Source organism: Oryctolagus cuniculus, chromosome 7 (assembly GCF_964237555.1).
Source record: "Oryctolagus cuniculus chromosome 7, mOryCun1.1, whole genome shotgun sequence".
Taxonomy (NCBI): Eukaryota; Metazoa; Chordata; class Mammalia; order Lagomorpha; family Leporidae; genus Oryctolagus; species Oryctolagus cuniculus.
In genome coordinates this window covers 106,020,630-106,038,546 of record NC_091438.1, presented here as the reverse complement: position 1 = coordinate 106,038,546, position 17,917 = coordinate 106,020,630, and the positions used below count along the sequence as shown (strand labels likewise).

Here is a 17,917-nt window from a genome sequence, read left to right as displayed (position 1 = left end):
AAGCTGATTTGGAACACACAGTATGAGTCAAGACTGGGAAAGATACAAGTACTTAATTGGCTGGAGAGGATTTCAATTTGAATCTGAAGAAAGAGTAATATTTATTAGGATAAGGGTAAGCATTCCAGGCTAGGTAAGTTTCAGGAAAAAATGACAGAAGCAGAATAGGTCAAGACATTGAGCTTTTGGGAAGATGTTGTCCCTTCCCACCTTACAACACATTTATACATAGTATACTCTCAAGACTATATGACAGGTAAAGTGGCTTTATCAGTGGTCCTAGGAGCAGAAATATGAAGCAGAAGGAAATATACTAATGTGTATGGATATGTGGAAGAGGATAATAGTTGAGTTAATAGTCAGACCAGGGAAATATATAATGTGAAACATTAAATAAAAGAAAATATGAGGCCAAATGTACTAATACTTTTGGTGACTAAGATATTATAGAAATTAAGGTCACTGGAATAAAAGAGGCAAGGATCCACGTATATGGGGTTGTGGAAGAGATGCTGAAGTCCTGGATGACAAGGACAGGTGTTGAGGTAAAGAGGACTATGATCCAGTTGCTGACATCATAGAGGAAAGTTTGACCTGCAGTTGCTCTGAGGTTGGTAATAAAGAGTAGAGGCAGAAATGAGGGAAAGAGGTAGGGTGCACCTGACAGTGAATGCATGGCTTCCACGCTCAAGTAAGGAACTAAGAAAATGCCAACCCCTCCCTTTCATCCAGTAAGTTGGGGACGAAGAGTATGGATGGGAAAGGAAGATCCCTCTCTTGGATTTGATAGAGAGGAATGAGTGAAAACAGGTCATTAAAGGAGAATCAAGATTGGGTCTTAGCAAACTGATGCTAAAATTCAATTACAGATGTTTTGCCCACCAACAAATAGGATATCCAAACAGAATACTAAGAGTTATTGCAGAGCCAGCGCCACGGCTCAGCAGGCTAATCCTCTGCCTTGCGGCGCCAGCACACCGGGTTCTAGTCCCGGTCGGGGCGCCGGATTCTGTCCTGGTTGCCCCTTTTCCAGGCCAGCTCTCTGCTATGGCCCGGGAGTGCGGTGGAGGATGGCCCAAGTCCTTGGGCCCTGCACCCCATGGGAGACCAGGAGAAGCGCCTAGCTCCTGCCTTCAGATCAGCGCGGTGTGCTAGCCGCAGCGCGCCGGTCGCGGCGGCCATTGGAGGGTGAACCAATGGCAAAGGAAGACCTTTCCCTCTGTCTCTCTCTCACTGTCCACTCTGCCTGTCAAAAATAAAGAAAATAAATAAATAAATAAAAGAGTTATTGCAGGAGAAACCAAAATTAAGCAGAGTTGAGGAGAGGGGACAGTCTGGATAAGAATAGGTCTGTAAGAGTGGTTCCCTTACTTGCCCTTGAAAGGGTAGCTGAAGCAGTCCATCTTCTCGGAAGGCTTTCTTGACTCTCATCTCTCCCAAGAGTCCTTCTCCGTAGTGCCTTAGGTCTGAATACTTACAAATCTCCATTGCAATTCTTGGTTTCCTCATCTGTCTCTTTTCCTGCACTATAAGCATCTTTAAAGGCTTGTGTCTTTTTCATCTTTGTGTATTCAACCCTGACAGGGCCTGGGCATAAACAATGCATAAGATATCTTTTGAATGAAGAAGTGAGTAAAAGGAGGGTGGCGGAGATCTATGCCTTTAGCATATCACTTTGTGAACTTCACCCATGCTCCTGGCTCTGTTTGCTGAGCTGACTTTCTATCAGTATCTAGAACAACACTATCCAATGTAAATATAATGTGAGTCATGTAATGTCCTTTCCTAGTGGACACAGCAAAAAAGAAACAAGTAAAAGTAACTTTAATAACAGATCTTATTGAACCAAATCCATTGAAAAAATCATCATTTTAACATAATCAATAGAAAAATTATTGACATGGTAACTTTCATTCTATTTGTTATTACTATCTTTCAAGTCTGGTCTGTATTTTACACTTAGGTCACATCTCAGTTCAGACTGCACACTGAACTGTTAAATAGCAGAAAAACCATCTAACTCTAAAAAATTATGTATTTTAATACATCATCCATAAAAGATCATACACATATCTTCCAATGAATTCAATTTTTATGTCCCTCCCAACTTCAAATGTAGAAATTCTGCCCTCCAAGGCTTTATGGCATTAGGTCGGGAGGCCTTCGAGATGTGATTAGGTCATGAGGAACCTCCATGAATGGGATTAGTGTCCACCTAAAAGAGAACCCAGAGAAATTGCTTGCTCTTTCCACCACGTGTGGATACAGTGAGAAGGCATCATTTATGAACCATAAAGAAAGACCTCCCCAGACACTTACTCTCCTGGTGACTTGATCTTGGCTTCCAAGCTTCTGGAACTGTGAGAAGCGAATTTCTGTTGTTTATATACCACTCGCTTATGGTACTGTTATAGTACCCAAATGGACAAAGACATACAATGTACATACACTTGTAAATATTTATGTATATTATATATAGAAATAATATAGAGATTAACACAATGGAAGCTTAGTTCTCTCATAGTCAAGCTGCTCTCTGACATTTGGAATGGAGAAGAAAGGTATGGAGAGTATGCAGGATGTTTGTAAAGTCCAGGCCACAAAAATTCCACTGGCTTGATTTAGTCCTATGACCCCACACAGGTGCAAGGAAAGCTGACAGACGCAGTCTTCCTGTGGACCCAGACAGAATAATGTGCAAAGCACATTTCATTGTCTCTGACATTATTTTATTTCTTTGCTTCCTAATTTTTGTTTGGAATCCATAGAAAAACATTAAATATGAAATAAGTGACAAAAAGGACATTTAAGTTTTATTCCTGATGATGAATTCTTTTGTTATGGTTCCATTCAACAAGATAGTAGATATTGGGTAGAGATTTATATATTGTATCATTCTAAGTAAATTTTTATACCTTCTTTGGTTAAGATTTTATTTATTTAATGATATGAGTTGAAATTTGTGAAATATCTTTTCGGCAACTGTGGAGATAATATAATTTCCTTTTTGATACTTTAATATTGTGAATTATGTTAGTAGACTTCTTAAGGTTGGGTTATATTATCTTACTCCTAAGAGAGAGTCTAACAAGAGCACTTCAAAATGTTCATGAAAAAATTCATTTTGGTTCAAATATGAAATTTCTGAAATTCATGTATAGCTTTTTTTTTTTTTTTTTTTTTTTGACAGGCAGAGTGGATAGTGAGAGAGAGAGACAGAGAGAAAGGTCTTCCTTTGCCGTTGGTTCACCCTCCAATGGCCGCCACGGCTGGCATACCACGCTGATCCGAAGGCAGGAGCCAGGTGCTTCTCCTGGTCTCCCTTGGGGTGCAGGGCCCAAGCACTTGGGCCATCCTCCACTGCACTCCCTGGCCAGAGCAGAGAGCTGGCCTGGAAGAGGGGCAACCGGGACAGAATCCAGCGTCCCGACCAGGACTAGAACCCCGTGTGCCGGTGCCACTAGGTGGAGGATTAGCCTATTGAGCCACGGCGCCAGCCATGTATAGCTTTTTAATAATCCGTATTTCCATGCATTTTTGATGATTCTTCTTATGGATGGAGTTTAAAATTTTTGCAGCAACATAGACATGTTTTATTTTCCATGAACGTTTAGAAGTATCCTTGTATTTTCATATATGTGTTTACAATGTTTTTGAAAAGCTGGATTATAACTGATATTACTGTATTTAAATTTTATCAGTATTCTTAAAAGATGATTGAGTGACACTTTTTTTATATTTTATGATTCATAAAGTGAATCTGGGGGCTTGTCTTTTCTTAGTCCCCTGAACTGTTGAAACATCCGAATTAATAGTTTTTGAAAGAGAGAATTCCATAGGCAGTTGCCACTGTTGCGTGCTTCAAGTAGTTGTCTCTGGATCCCTCACTGTTCCACCTGGGCAGCATCCATTACGTCACCAGTTCCTGCCATATGCTAAAATGTTGAATGAGAACGCTTCTACTACTTTCATGCATTCTTTCTGGTTCTCAGTGCTTTTTTGTCATAACAATATGTTGTGAGTTAATGCTGCTGCATCACTGAAATTGTATCAAAACTAACAAAAAATCTTTTTAAATAGTGATTCCAGTTTTTCATACGTTCTCTGCTTGAAGTCGTGAATTCTTCTCATGTATTCAGTCTTTATTACTTATCTCTGTCAATGTAATTGTAGATTAAACAGTACTCATAGGTGATATAAATAGCACTTTCGTGGGTATAGGTTCGTGGCTGTCTGGACGTGGATGGATTAATGGGTGGTGAACGTACCAGAGCAGGTGTTGTCTCTGGTATAAGTGGACCAGCAGGCAGCGTCTGCCTCTGCAGGTGACGGAGCAAGTGACTAACAACTCAGGTCTGCTGCACAGGGGTCATGAGGCATTTTGTGTACAAGCTTTATCTTAGCTACACAGAGTAATGTCTGTGTGATGGGTAGCTTTTCTGTCAGCTTTCTCGCATCACAATGAAGAGCCCCTTTTCTTCCTTAGACAACATCTTGTCTACTCTTCTCAGTGTATTAGGGGTTCCACTTTGTAGAGTTGTAGAAACTGGTCTGTCTCACTGCTCATGTTTATTCATAGTAACGGGCACGTGACTAAGTCCAACATTACCTTAAAGCTATCATGAGACTTCTTCAACATGGCCCAGCTCATTGGTCCAAAAGGTGCAAAGTGATCCATGCCTGTCAATCTGCAACTCCCCTGAAAGGTATTTGAAGATTAGAGCTTAGAGGGTGCTAATGATCAGGTGTCTGACTGCAGGAAGAAAAATTTGTGGCAAAAAAAAAACAGAGCCAAGAGGGCTGAGTCCTTGGTTCTAGTAAAATCATCTCTTGCAGTGCCCTGCTTTTTTTTCCTTCAGCCGTTCAATTTCTCATATAATTTTGTGAGCTCCCCTAATAAATCTCTGTTTTTTAAAGATTTATTTATTTATTTATTTGAATGACGGAGTTACAAAGAGACAGAGACAGAGACCTTGCATCTGCTTGACCACTTCCCCAATAGCTACAACAGCTAGGGCTGGACCAGGCCAAAGTCAGGAGCCAGGAGCTTTTTCTGGGTCTCCCACTTGGGTGGCAGGGGCCTAAGCACTTAAGGCATCTTCCACTGAGTTCCCAGGCCATTACCAGGGAGCTGGATCAGAAGTGGAGCAGCCAGGACATGAACCTGTGCCCAGATGGGATGCTGGCATTGCAGGTGGTGGCTTAACCCACAAAGCCACAACATGGCCCAAATAAATCCCTGTTTTGCTCATGTCAGTTCAAGTTGGAATTCTTCAATTTTGACCAAGAGTATGGTGAGTACAGGTATATACACACACACACACACACACGTATGTGATACATGTTACCTATATCAAACCATGGAACTTCAGCTCCTCAAGTGAGACTCTGCTGGTTGCCAAGACTTGAACAATATTGTTCCCTTCTATATTTGTTGAATTAGCTCAGTGGGGCGGCAAGTGGGCAGAATCAACCACAGTGCTAAGGTCATTACCTTAAACGTAGATTTATATATATTTTGATCTCTCTTAAACTTTCCTTTTATGTTAACTTTCTCCCCCCCCCCCCCTATCTTGAGACTCACTTCTTGTTACAGTTTTCTTTCTAAAATAAACAGGTTTTCCCCAAACACTAATATTGGGATATAGTGAAGCAATCAGATTCCAAAACCAGACGTAACAGGGCATCAGTACTATACAAATGTTGTTTCATAATTAAAAATTAAATATCTAGTGACTTCTTCAGTTAAACTTTTGGCATGGGGCCAGTCACAAACATTACTGCCAAGACTGGCATTACCCATCCTGGGTGGAACCCCTCCATAATCCTTGATTTTGATGCAGGTCAGTAATTCACTCAATCTTGTCCACAGATCCTTTGACTTCCACTTCAGACTTACATAAGTATGCCTCCACTCGAGCAGCTAGAAACTCTCCTTTGTCCTTGCTGGCAGGCAAAAGCTGCCAGTGATGAAAGTGATGAAATTTGGACCCTAATTTAAAGTGCCGCATTTTTTTTTATTTTTTATTTTATTTATTTATTTATTTATTTTTTTTTTTGGACAGTGAGAGAGAGACAGAGAGAAAGGTCTTCCTTTGCCGTTGGTTCACACTCCAATAGCCGCCGCGGCCGGCGCGCTGCGGCCGGCGCACCGCGCTGATCCGATGGCAGGAGCCAGGTGCTTCTCCTGGTCTCCCTTGGGGTGCAGGGCCCAAGGACCTGGGCCATCCTCCACTGCACTCCTGGGCCACAGCAGAGAGCTGGCCTGGAAGAGGGGCAACCGGGACAGAATCTGACACCCCAACTGGGACTAGAACCCGGTGTGCCGGCGCCACGAGGCGGAGGATTAGGCTACTGAGCCGCGGCACCGGCCCTCACCTTTCTTCTTGAGCAGAACTATTTTCCCCCAAAAATTGATGAAAAAACAAAATTAGGATATGTAGCCTATTCTAATCAAATAGCTGGGCAGATTCTTTCTTGGAAGAAATGCTTTGTCATTGGATAGCCTTATCATTGGCAATAGCATCTTTTTTATAAAGAGTATAACACACATGGCTGATAAAGTTGCAGTGAAGTTTAACCAAGCTTAGGATCAGCCTTATAACCTTTCACTACACTTCCCTTTCTCGGTCCCTTGGTGACAGTCATTTCTGTTTTTCCTATTAAACACCTACCAACCCCAAGAATCTTGGAGCTAACTCTCTGCCTCCAACTGGTTGTCTTGCTGCAACTTTAAAACAAGACGGTTGTGAGTCCACACTAAATCTGAGTGCTCTAACACAGAGCAAGACTTCCACCAGGAGGGGAAGGCAGGCAGCCCAGGTTCCTCTGGCTCTGCTGCTCTCTGATATCACTAAGCTTGGCCTCCACCCCTCATCTCAGTACCTGCACTCACCTTCCCTCATTCATCTTGCATGAGCCTTTTTCTTATTCAGAAGTCCTTGTCTTTAGAATTGCCACTCCAAGTCCATTCCGATGTTTTTGTGAACTCTAAAATCCCATCTCTGTAACAAGACCTTTCCTGATTAACCTCATTTGGTTCCAATCCTTCTTCGGCTTTGCAATCTCTCCAAACTCTCCCACGTGTTATGGCTCTGAATGCCTCACCTGGTCTTTTCCCTCAGTTGCTCTCTGTGGGTGTGGCACAACTCCCAGCAGACTGCAAACATTTTTGGTGCATGCCCTAGTCATTGGGTGGTAACAATATGAATTCTAAAAAGTTAGCATGGGGAGCCTACTATGCTCCACACACAATGTTAAGTAATTTACTGGCAGAGTATTTAGAACCCTGTTTGCCACAGAGTAAACCACTAACACAGGTGTGCTGTTACTATTCCCAGCCCTAGGAACTTGCCATTTCACAGAGAGGGAAACTCTGAGGTACCAAGAGCAACATAGCTTGCCCAGGATCACAGAGATCTTTAGGGGCAGAGACACACACACAATTTTCTAAGTAGACCACACCTACTAATCAATCCTTTTTGCAATAATTCCCCAGCTGTTTTCCAACTATACACTGTACCAAAGGTGGCTTTTACTTTGGGATTCTTTCTGCTTTTGAAATTCAATTGCTGCCAGTGCCACAGCTCACTAAGCTAATCCTCCGCCTGCGGCCTCTGGGTTCTAGTCCCGGTCGGGGCACCGGATTCTGTCCCAGTTGCTCCTCTTCCAGTCCAGCTCTCTGCTGTGGCCCGGGAGTGCAGTGGAGGATGGCCAGGGTGCTTGGGCCCTGCACCCGCATGGGAGACCAGGGAGAAGCACCTGGCTCCTGGCTTCGAATTGGTGCAGTGCGCCGGCTGAAGTGGCCATTTGGGGGGTGAATCAACGGGAAAAAGGAAGACCTCTCTCTGTCTTTCCCTCTCACTGTCTAATTCTGCTTGTCAAAAAAAAAAAAAAAAAAAAAAAAAAAAAAAAAAACACGATAAAAAGAAAGGAAGAAAGAAATTCAATTGCCACAAACAAGGAGGCTTCAGAAATTTGTGGAAAATGGAATTTAAAGATGTTTTTAGTGCAATAAATTTGAAAACCACATTATTTTCATAATATACATTTCCATAAATTTCCTGAATACCCCTCACATATGGAGAAAGTCACAAGTATTTGTAACTCCCTGTAGATTTTCATTTTGAAATTTAAAGGCCAGCTAAACATGTATCCTTAGGGGGAACAACAAGTTGTTTTTTTTTTAAACACACCTAAGTTGCTTAGGAACTGAGTTTGTGCTTTTAAGTATTAATATGCCACTTCGGTAGCCTCTTCATCTACATTTGCTGTAGCATCCCGCAGCCACCAATAGCTCCTCTTTGCCCTGGTACAAAGAGAGAGACCCTGTCCGAGGCTGAGCAATATTCTGTCACAATATAAACGATCAATAAAATTGTTAAGAGATTTAACCCTGATCATATAACACAACTTAGTTCTTACAGTGACTTGGCGCGCATGCGCATCCCACCCTCACCTGGGCTTGGATCTGCAGCAGCTTTCCTCCCAGTCATCTGTGAGGTTGCCAAGGAGGTAGGGCCCAGGTCTACTACCCCTCCAGGGTTTCAGAGGGGCTTTCCCTTCCCTCCCATGTCTCTGGTCCTCCCTCTCACAGGCCACCTTGTCCTGTTCTTTAGCTGTCTGGGCCTGGGGTCCACTGAGTGTCTCCCTGGATTTCTGGCGAGCAGTCAGGTGACTTTTTGACATCCTCACCAGACACCACATTGGGTGTCATAGCCTTCCCAGGAGGCTGCTGCTGGGCCCCCAGCTCCCAGCCCCGAGAAGCCACCAACCCCCTGGGTTGCACCCACAGCTCCAGCCACCCAGCATTGGCGAGGCTCCGGCTTTCCACGCCGTGAACCAACGGGGCCTGAAGACCCCTCCAGATGCAGGAGGCGCTTGGCGAAAATCCAGCCGTTTAGAAGTCCGTTTCTTACAGTTGGCAGCTGCAGCCACAGTGGGTGGTGAGCAGGCGACCCACCTGGGGCCGCAAGGCGGCTCACGTGCGCTGGCTCGCAGGATGCCGCGGGCTGGCGCCGCCTGTCCGGGGCGCCCCGCGGGCTCGCGGCTGCGGCCAGGCCCAGGGGCCCAGGTGCTGGCGAAGGAAGCAGGCGCGCACCGCGGTCCTCGCTCGGGCAGAGGCCTCCGCTCCTGGCCTGCTGCCGGCCCTCCTGCCTCCCGCCCCAGAAATGATCCCAAGCGCTGCCAGCTTGATTCCAGAGCCCCACTCGGTGCGTTCTTTTGTTTCTTTGTGTTAATGACAGTTCCCAGCCTTTCGGCATGTCATGCGCAATTACTCCCCGGGCCCTCTCCAAAGCAGCTGGGGAGAAATTGCCTCTGCAGCATCCCTTCGGGAATAATTGTTTATGATGTGACGTCAGCCGCGTTGATTTCCCCTCTTGAATGAGAGAGAGAGAGAGAGAGAAACTCACAGATGTGTGCTGAGGCCACAGAGAGTGACATTTGGAATTCCTTCAGGGCAAAAGGAGATTGGAATGAGAGCTTCAGCGTGTGCTGCTAAGATTTCAGGCTGCACGAAATTATTAAGAAGTTTTTCTTTAAAAAAAAAAAAAAATCTGCAGCGAGCCACTTAGGTGCTCCTTCTATCCCAGAGTCTCCCTGTTAAGGTGGCGGCGCCCGATCATTAATCTTGCGCACCCAGCCGCTGCCATACGCTTAGGACGACGAGGAGGGGCGGGGGAAGTGCGTCACCAGGTGGGGAAGGGGCTGTGTGTGCGGTGACAAACGGGAGGCCCTGGGGGGTGAGGGGAATGGGGCCGGGAAATAGGTTCTGTGCTCTCTCTGGGGGTATTGTGTCAGGAGATGCAGGCTGGCTACCATGTGACGCGGTCCAGAGCTGAAGGGATTGGCCGAGGCAGCGCAGGCGGTGCAAGCCCGGCCGGCTGGCTGTTCCTCTCCCTTTCTCTCTCAGCATCTTTCCCCGGGAGCCTGTAGGTGAAGCCGCACCAGCAGCATCCATGGGCTGCCTTTCGGGTTAACACTTGTCTCCTATGGTTTCTGCAGCGCCGACAGCCGACCTCAGCAGCAGCAGCCTTGGGAGGACTTAGCTGGGACCTGGATTCCTAACCCTCCTGTGTTTTTTCTCGGACTCCTTGGAAATTAAGGAATGCAATTCTGCCACCATGATGGAAGGTAGGATGCGCTGTGTTGTGGCTGACTGACTTCAGGCAAGGTCTGAGCAGAACAGCATTGAGCAATGTGTGCAGCTGGTTTTGTCTCGGTTCCAGAACCCGGTGGCCAGGGGTTTGCAAGCAGAAATGCTGCAGTTTGCTTGCAGTGGACCAGGGCTCAGACTAATGGCATCAAACCAGAGGACTTCTGCCCGGTGCACAATCTACAGAGCTCCCAGCTCCTTGGGGGAAAGAACAGCCTGAAGTGTTTGCAGCGAGCCGAGATAGAGCTCAGAAAGAGCTTGCAGAGCAAATAAGTTGGGAGAGGAGATAAGGTTTTCTGTGCTGGGTTCCTGGGACTACGCTGATTAAACATTTACAATGGAAACTTGTTTTCTGAAATTGACATGAGACAGGAGAGGTCATTGACAGAGTTATCCACACTCTCATTTTCAGTGAGCTGTTTAAAATTTTTACACAATCTTGTAAGATATTTGTATACCTGCAATTTACATCATATTGGGGAGGTGGGGGGTGCAGCAAATTTGGTCCATAAAGTGTAATTTTATGAGGATGTCATTGCAACCGAATATGAGCAATATGAGGGGAAAATCCAGGCCTCTTGGCTACTGATTCAGGGTCTTATCAAGTTAAAAACAATTTTGTGTTTCCTAAATGCTTTCTCTGTGCAGTGGTTCTTAGCAAAGCATCAAATGATTATCTGCTGATTCTCTTCCTGTATTCGACATTAAGTATAAGGGGGAGCTTTCCCGGAGGGGAGAAGCTATTTAAACTCTATTTTATTCTTGCAAATGATCCTTCCCAGCTCGAGACAGTGACAGGCAAGCTTGCCTCAGAAAAGCAGTAAGCTGATCAGGAAAGAAGCAGGCAGCTCTATGCTGGCTTTGATTTTCTGTTTTCACACTACAGGATGGTGCAAAACTCCTGGCCTTTCCTAAGATGACAGGCAGAAATTTGTCCCCAGCCTGGATTTCACAATGCAGAAACGAGTGCATAATGGGTCTCAAATCAGCCATGAAAATGGCACAGAGGCCACCTCTTAAGCCAAGGTCTGTCCTACAGATTTTAAACGTTCCTTAGAAATTCACCAAAATGGAATAAGGCAATGATGGTGTAAAAAGAAAAACAGCAGTGGAGCCTGTACTTATTTGGCAGAAATGAATTCTTTTTGCTTTCACTGTCATCATGTCAAACGCTGTTAATGTGATTTGGGGGAGTGAAGGATCCTGGAGTCAACACCCACAGCTTTTAGAAAATAGCCTTGAAGGGGAGACCGGGTCTCGTTTTTGTTATGGAGCCTGGTCTTGTTTGCAAAGGACTCTTTAGCTAGTTCTTTCAATACAGGCCCGAACTGCTAATGCTCTGAGATTAAATCATTAATTCAAAATAGATTTAATCTTTGAATAACAAGGCAAGGCAAACAGAAAGTGTATTATTTATGTACTTTTTGATTAAATGTTCATGTAGACTGTCATCAGAAAAATAATCTTTCCTATAGAGATACACTCTATTTCTCCAGCTAAATTTCATATAGTATTTCTTAAAAATACAGCTGCACACATTCTGATCCGATTTCCATCTTACATACAGAATCAGAAAGGCTTTCATTTTACTTCTTGCCTTGCAAGCTGCAGAACTAACGGGTCTTCTCTTTTACAGGCAGTACCATGTCTTGAGGTTCATTAATGATTCTTCTGGTAATTTGGTCTATTGTGCCATCTCAGAATGTCAGTGCAAAGCCCTGTGATAAGCTTATCTGGGCTGCCTAAACTGAAATGAGAACTGTAACAAAGACTTGTGCTGGAGCTGAATTAGCACTATTGCACTGGGTTAGCCAAATTTATCTAATGAAGGATGTTATCTTAGCACTGGTATCAATTGGAGGTGACACTGTGAATATAGTTGACTTCTATCAGATCATTGCAAGAGGAATTGGACAGGTGTTCCCAGTGGTTTAAAAATTTAAGTGGAAATACTATTTTTTCTACCTGTAGTTTCTCTCTCCAAGCTTTCCAAGCTTTTTATCTACATGGTTCAGGGATCTTAGAAAAGCAGGAAGGAACCTTAGCCTAGAATCAATTTGCCTATCAATAGCCTTACAACTTAGTTAACAGTCTTTTTGACAGTATATGTTAATGTTTATGATATTTCAACCCTGAATTTCACCTTTGAATTGGCCTTAGTCTGAAGATGTTGGGTAGCCGTTATTGCCACTTAATTCATCCCTTGAGAAAACCAGGCTGTTACATCTAGCTCAATAACCTTGGAAAGAAAAGAAGTCCCCTCCAAGGTACCCTAAAATCCTACCCTCTGCTGAAACATCAGTGATTTCTGAGATTGTGCCCCCAATATCTAGTTAGTTAAAATGAGGTCCGTTCTCACCTCATCCATGTGTCTCACACACACAATAGTCCACACACACACACACACACACACTTCTAAGAGAAGGTGTGTTTGCTCTTGGATGTGCACTCACATGGCTGAAGTGTTTTTGTCTGCAGCTCAGAGAAAGCCTGGCCATGGCAACTTTTCAAAGCCACTTCCCCAATCTGTGTAGAGCAAGGGTAAACAAATATTCAGCAGAATGGCTTGTAGTTTAGTTTTGTGCTCTCATTTGTGCAGAACAGGATATGGGCTCCATTCATTTAATGCCTATTGCAAATCTTGCTGGTAGGTGAGGAATGTTACTTCCTTCCCTGGTCATTCTAATATCTTGGGAGGAGATACATAATACTGCAGGAATCTCAAGAAGATTTGGCTCCATAATTCACTTCAAATATTATTTTTAAGGGACTCTGATTTGTTGCTGCTTGCATTCTTTATTTTTTGGCAATGGTTGGTATTGAGTTGCTTCTTTCCTGAACCAAAGTCACGTGATATGGTGCCTTCCCTACTATGAATGTGAAGGGAAAGATGGTGATGGTGATCAAAGGGGTTATTTGCTGAGAGTTGTATGTATTAACTATGCTTACAATGCAGGATAAGTGGTTAGGGCAACAATTCAAGGACGAAAATTTTTCCATTTATTATCATTTAAGGATAAAATAGTGGGTTTTTCTTTCTTTCTTGTTTTTTTTTTTTTTTTTTTTTTTTTTTTTTTTTTTTTTCTGTACTGCCTAAGGTAAGTGAAATAAATTCAGGGCTTCTTAGCTTATCTATTTGTGAGGCTGCCTGGAAAGTACTTTTCTTGTCCATGCAAAACTAACTAAAGGTGTTTTGTGTTTTGATTCCATATTCAGGCTCTTAGCACAATATTAAAAAGATACATTTTTGGGCACCATGGTTCCATACTAAGTAACATTTTTTTTTTAATTAACAAGCATAACTGTAGGAGATTTTTGAATTTAATTGCAATGTTTATGATATTTACTACTGAAAATAATCTGCAAATACGTGTATTCTGACACAAAATCAGAAAAATGGTGAAATGAGATTTGAACTCAAGTCCATTCAACAACACATGTATTTAGTGCTCTAGCAACCTTTTCTTTTTACTTTGTGTAGAGGTGGGTGTTTTAACATAATTGAACAAGAGAATTTAGCTTATTTGGTTGCATATTCTGATGCTATTTTCAATATGATTCCTGGTAGAAACATACTTTTAATTCCATAGTAATGACTTTTCAGTCCAAAATCATTATTTAAATTCTAGATTATTTGTTTATGTTATTGTAATGAAATTTATAAATAGTAATGGCTGTTATTTCTATCTAAAAATGGGTATAAATATAACATTTTATAAATATAAAATATAACATTTTATAATATTTGGAAAATTCTTTGCCCTGGCCAAAAAGGAACACAAAGTATCTTGAAGGTGGAGTTATTCATTTTATAGTTAGCTGAGAAGTTTTAAAGGGAATGCTTCTGAATCCCTTCCCCTAAATGATAAAGTTACTTTAGAAAATCTAAGCATGTGAGATTCTAATATATGTTCCATCACTTATGTAATTTCTCCTTTTCCTCAGGGCTCTGTGTCAGGAAGAGACTCTTTAGATTAGAAGTCTTCATCCTCTTCCAGGGATCAGTTGTAAATCTCTAAAAGGAATATGTAGTCTTTTTTTTTAAAGTATCAAAATAAACCATCCTAGAACATTGGAAAAATTCTTTCTGTTGCCTTTGACACATGCTCTATCTGTATTTCAAGTAAACATGTTACAGAAGGTCACCAGACCTCAATTTCTGTGTCCCTGAATGTTGGTTACCTGGTTACTTGGAACATGTTTTCTCATAGGAACAGTGATCAAAATGATGAGTAAAGTATTGCAGTTGTCCACCAAATACCATTAGCCCAATATCTAGCAGAGATACTAAAAATTTTCATGAGCTATGAAAAGAACCATTTGGCTACCACAGTAATTATCCAGAACAGAGTTATGGCATTGTGTTTTTAATTTCAAATAGTGCTGCTTGAGTTTGTGCTTAGATTTCTATCATTATTTATCTGTTACCTTTTTCTTTAATTTTTATTAATACAGAGAAGAGATGTCGTGCATTTCATAGTTGCAAGTCTAAGAGCATAACCATAATATGCCCCCCCAATCTCCCTCCTTCTTTCCTATTTTTTTCTTTAATTTTTTGCAAAAGCATAATTTCAATCAACTCTATAATCATAGGCTTAATGCACCACTAACCATAATATTCAATGAACTTGTAACAAAGATACTTTAATTAGAGGACAATGAGACCCTGGAGAGAAAAACTGAAGGCATTTTCAAGCAAATTTTCAGAAGTTTTTGAAACTATTGACACTGGATTTTTCAGTTTTGTTCGGTTTTGCCTCCATACTGTGGCTTACATGTTGTTTATCAATTTTATTATAGGAACTACCCTGAAATTGTGAGTAAGTCATTACACAAACTCAGAGATGGAATTAAAAGAGGGAGAGATAATTTACTGAGATAACTGAGTAGAAGTTGGAAGGGAGATAAAGGGTAGGGATTAAAATGGATTTGGGTTAGTATATCTGAAGAAATTCATGAGAAGTTAGCTGAACAAGGAAGGGGTCATAGAGAAAAGGAAATTGGGGAGCATGGTAAAAGCAAGATCACCCAGACAGTAAGCAGGGTGTAGGGGAGAGACATTGAGTCTAACTTATTGTGCAGTGACTAACAAATGGGTGGGCACTGAACGGCTTGCCTACTGATGGGAGAGCTGTTGGGGAATGACATTTAGCCTTGGAGAGGGATATGTCTCCATTCTTGGGACTTGTATCCCAGTTCAGTACATCTGCAGGGTTTATAGAAAGATATTGAAATAGATTTGATGATATTATTTTCTAGTTTGAAAAATATGAGTGTCTTCCCATTTTTCTCTAAAAATCCACAGCCTAGATGCTCTGGCCTTCTGTGCCTCCTCCAGCTCATTTGATGCCCCTCTTATACTGAAAGCTACACTGCCTGGCTTGTAGTGTATAGAAAAATTTGTCCCGCTTCAGAGCCTTTGCTTTGCCTAAAACACTCCCCCAGCTCATGGTATTAGATTGTCTTGTAGTCCTAGAAAAATTGCTACCTCCTCAGGAGGCCCTCAATATTTTCCTTGACATACCAGGCTCTCAAATACATACCCTGGGCCACTAAATCTGTCTCAGTCCCTCTCCCTCCTCAAATGTGTACTTATGGTTTAATGTATGTGAGCTGAATCTCTCCCTTAGTGGTAAGCTCCACAAGGCCTGGAATCTGGTATACCATACTTACCCATGCATTCTTAGTCTTTGCCACAGGTAGACAATTATCATGTTTATTTATTGAATATGAACAAAACTAGTTACAAATGATTCAGATGACTACATACTGTTCATTGTTAGGTATTGGAGGGATTAAGGAGGGACATAAGGAAAATAAATTACTAATTTACACTCCAATTGGATAAACAAAATCTGAAAAATTAGAAAATAAGACAATGTACTGCAAGGTGCTAAATTGTGAGATAGAGATAACATATTTGAGAAGGAAAATAAAATAAATTGTTCATTTCAAAATACATACTTAAAGTATTTGGGTAATTAACTCCAAAGAAATGTCCTATTTTGAAAGAGACGTGAGGGGCATAACTATTCAAATAAATGTCCATAAATGCCCAGAAATTCTAGAGTCAGTTTTGTCAGTCTCCTGTATGTTTTTGTCTTTTCTCTCTTCCTTTGCCCTTCCTTGTACTTCTGTCTTTCCCTTTTCCACATTTTTATTCATCTATCCCAACTTTCCCTTTTGGGGTTCTTTTTCCTTTTCTCTGGTTTATGAACAAATCTAAAAACCAGAGAGTATGACTTGGAATCTGGGAAAGTATGTTTAAATAAATAAGGAATGTTGACAAGTGCAATGTTGAAAGATGTATTTGTCTGCACAGTGGCAGTGACATGCGAGATTGTTTTTATACCAGAGTATTCCTGATTGAAAAATCAGTTACTTTTAGGAGTTCAATGTTCTTGTTCCATTTGTGCAGTCAGGGGTTGTTGGTAGAAAGAACATAGACTCAGAAGTTAGATTTGGGTTTGAATCGAAATGCTATGACTGCTTGAGAAAGTTGCTTTACATTCTTCGGCTCCGTTTTCTTGCAAACAAGAATGAGATAATTGATCTGCCATCCCTCGAGAACTTCCAGTGCTAAGAGCATCTCACCTTTGCTGAATGATTTTGAGTCCCACATCTCCTTCCTCTGAGGTTTGAATTTTAATGATTGATTCTTCTTCCTTTCACCTCAGAATTTGTCCCTGACATACAAATAACGCGAACACATCACTTTCTTACTTTTATTCCTTTAATCTTCCTCTATTGTTGTTTTTGCATGTATGCACAAGTTAGTTTTGCATCTTCACTGGATTGGAAAACAAAAAATGCATTGTTGCAACCTTCTTATATGGCATGTAGTATTCAACAAAAATTATATATTGAATGCATACTGGATATCAGGTACTGTTCTAGATGCTGAAGTTTGGCAGTGAGTAAAACAGGTAATGCAAAGTGATTTTAAAAAGTAATAAAATACAGAGTAGATTTCATTGGGATGAGTACTTTGAAGAATACAATGGAGTGTTGAAGTTATTGTCAGGAGTGGTGATGGAAGATTTCCATGAGGAGACATTTGGGCAACAACCCTAGGGATGGCAGGAATTGAGAGCAGACGTATAATTATTTGAAGGGTCAGTTCACCAGGCAGGGAAAGAATAGCCTCACATGCTTGGAATGGAGGTTTGTAAGATAGGACTAGGAGTGAGTTGGGTATGTGGGCCATGAGTTTGGGTGGGCTAACAGAGGAGCGATCAGGGAGGGGTCTCAGAGGGGTAACATGCAAATAGGCACCCATGAGTCCTTTGCATTGGTAGGAAAGCCAGTCTGTCCATGCAGAAGTCGCTTTTTGTGCATGGATGATCCATGTGTCAAACCGTGAGGAGGCATTCATAAGCCTGGGGTCCTTGTACTGGTTCTGTGTGTTATGATGGTGCCTCTCAAACTCCTTCACTCCACATAGCTAAGTAATGGATGAATACCATGTTTTTTCCTTAGCTTGTGAGTCCAAACCCAAAGTTCAAACTGAGAGCTCAGCTATAACTCTTAAGTTTCAACATTTCTGTCAAGATATTATCCCCATGATAGGAGCCACTTCAGAATCAGAATTGCAAATCAACTCACAGATTTTTCGACCACGTGCCAAAGATCTTTATTTTTATTTTTGGTTCATGCCAACTGCAATTATGTATCAGTGATATTATTTTTAGGATTTTTAAGAGGCTGTGCAGAGTTACTCATGTTACTCATGTGATCTTTAACCAACAGGACAAGGAAGAA

At 41.9% G+C, this 17,917-nt stretch overlaps 1 protein-coding gene across 11 annotated transcripts in view; it reads left to right on the top strand.

Moving 5' to 3' along the window:
* The first annotated feature begins 584 nt into the window (after positions 1-584).
* The window catches only part of SGIP1 (SH3GL interacting endocytic adaptor 1), a 246,346-nt gene continuing 229,013 nt past the window's right edge, over positions 585-17,917 (top strand). For 10 of the 11 annotated variants that reach the window (XM_051857652.2, XM_051857650.2, XM_051857653.2 and 7 more), the window contains exons 1-2: positions 585-731; positions 10,006-10,134. In XM_051857652.2, the coding sequence (XP_051713612.1) occupies positions 10,125-10,134 (10 nt within the window). In that variant the 5' untranslated portion in view covers positions 585-731; positions 10,006-10,124. Of the gene's footprint in view, positions 732-9,757; positions 10,135-17,917 lie in introns of those variants that run through there. The other variant, XM_070078328.1, reaches the window with a different exon arrangement.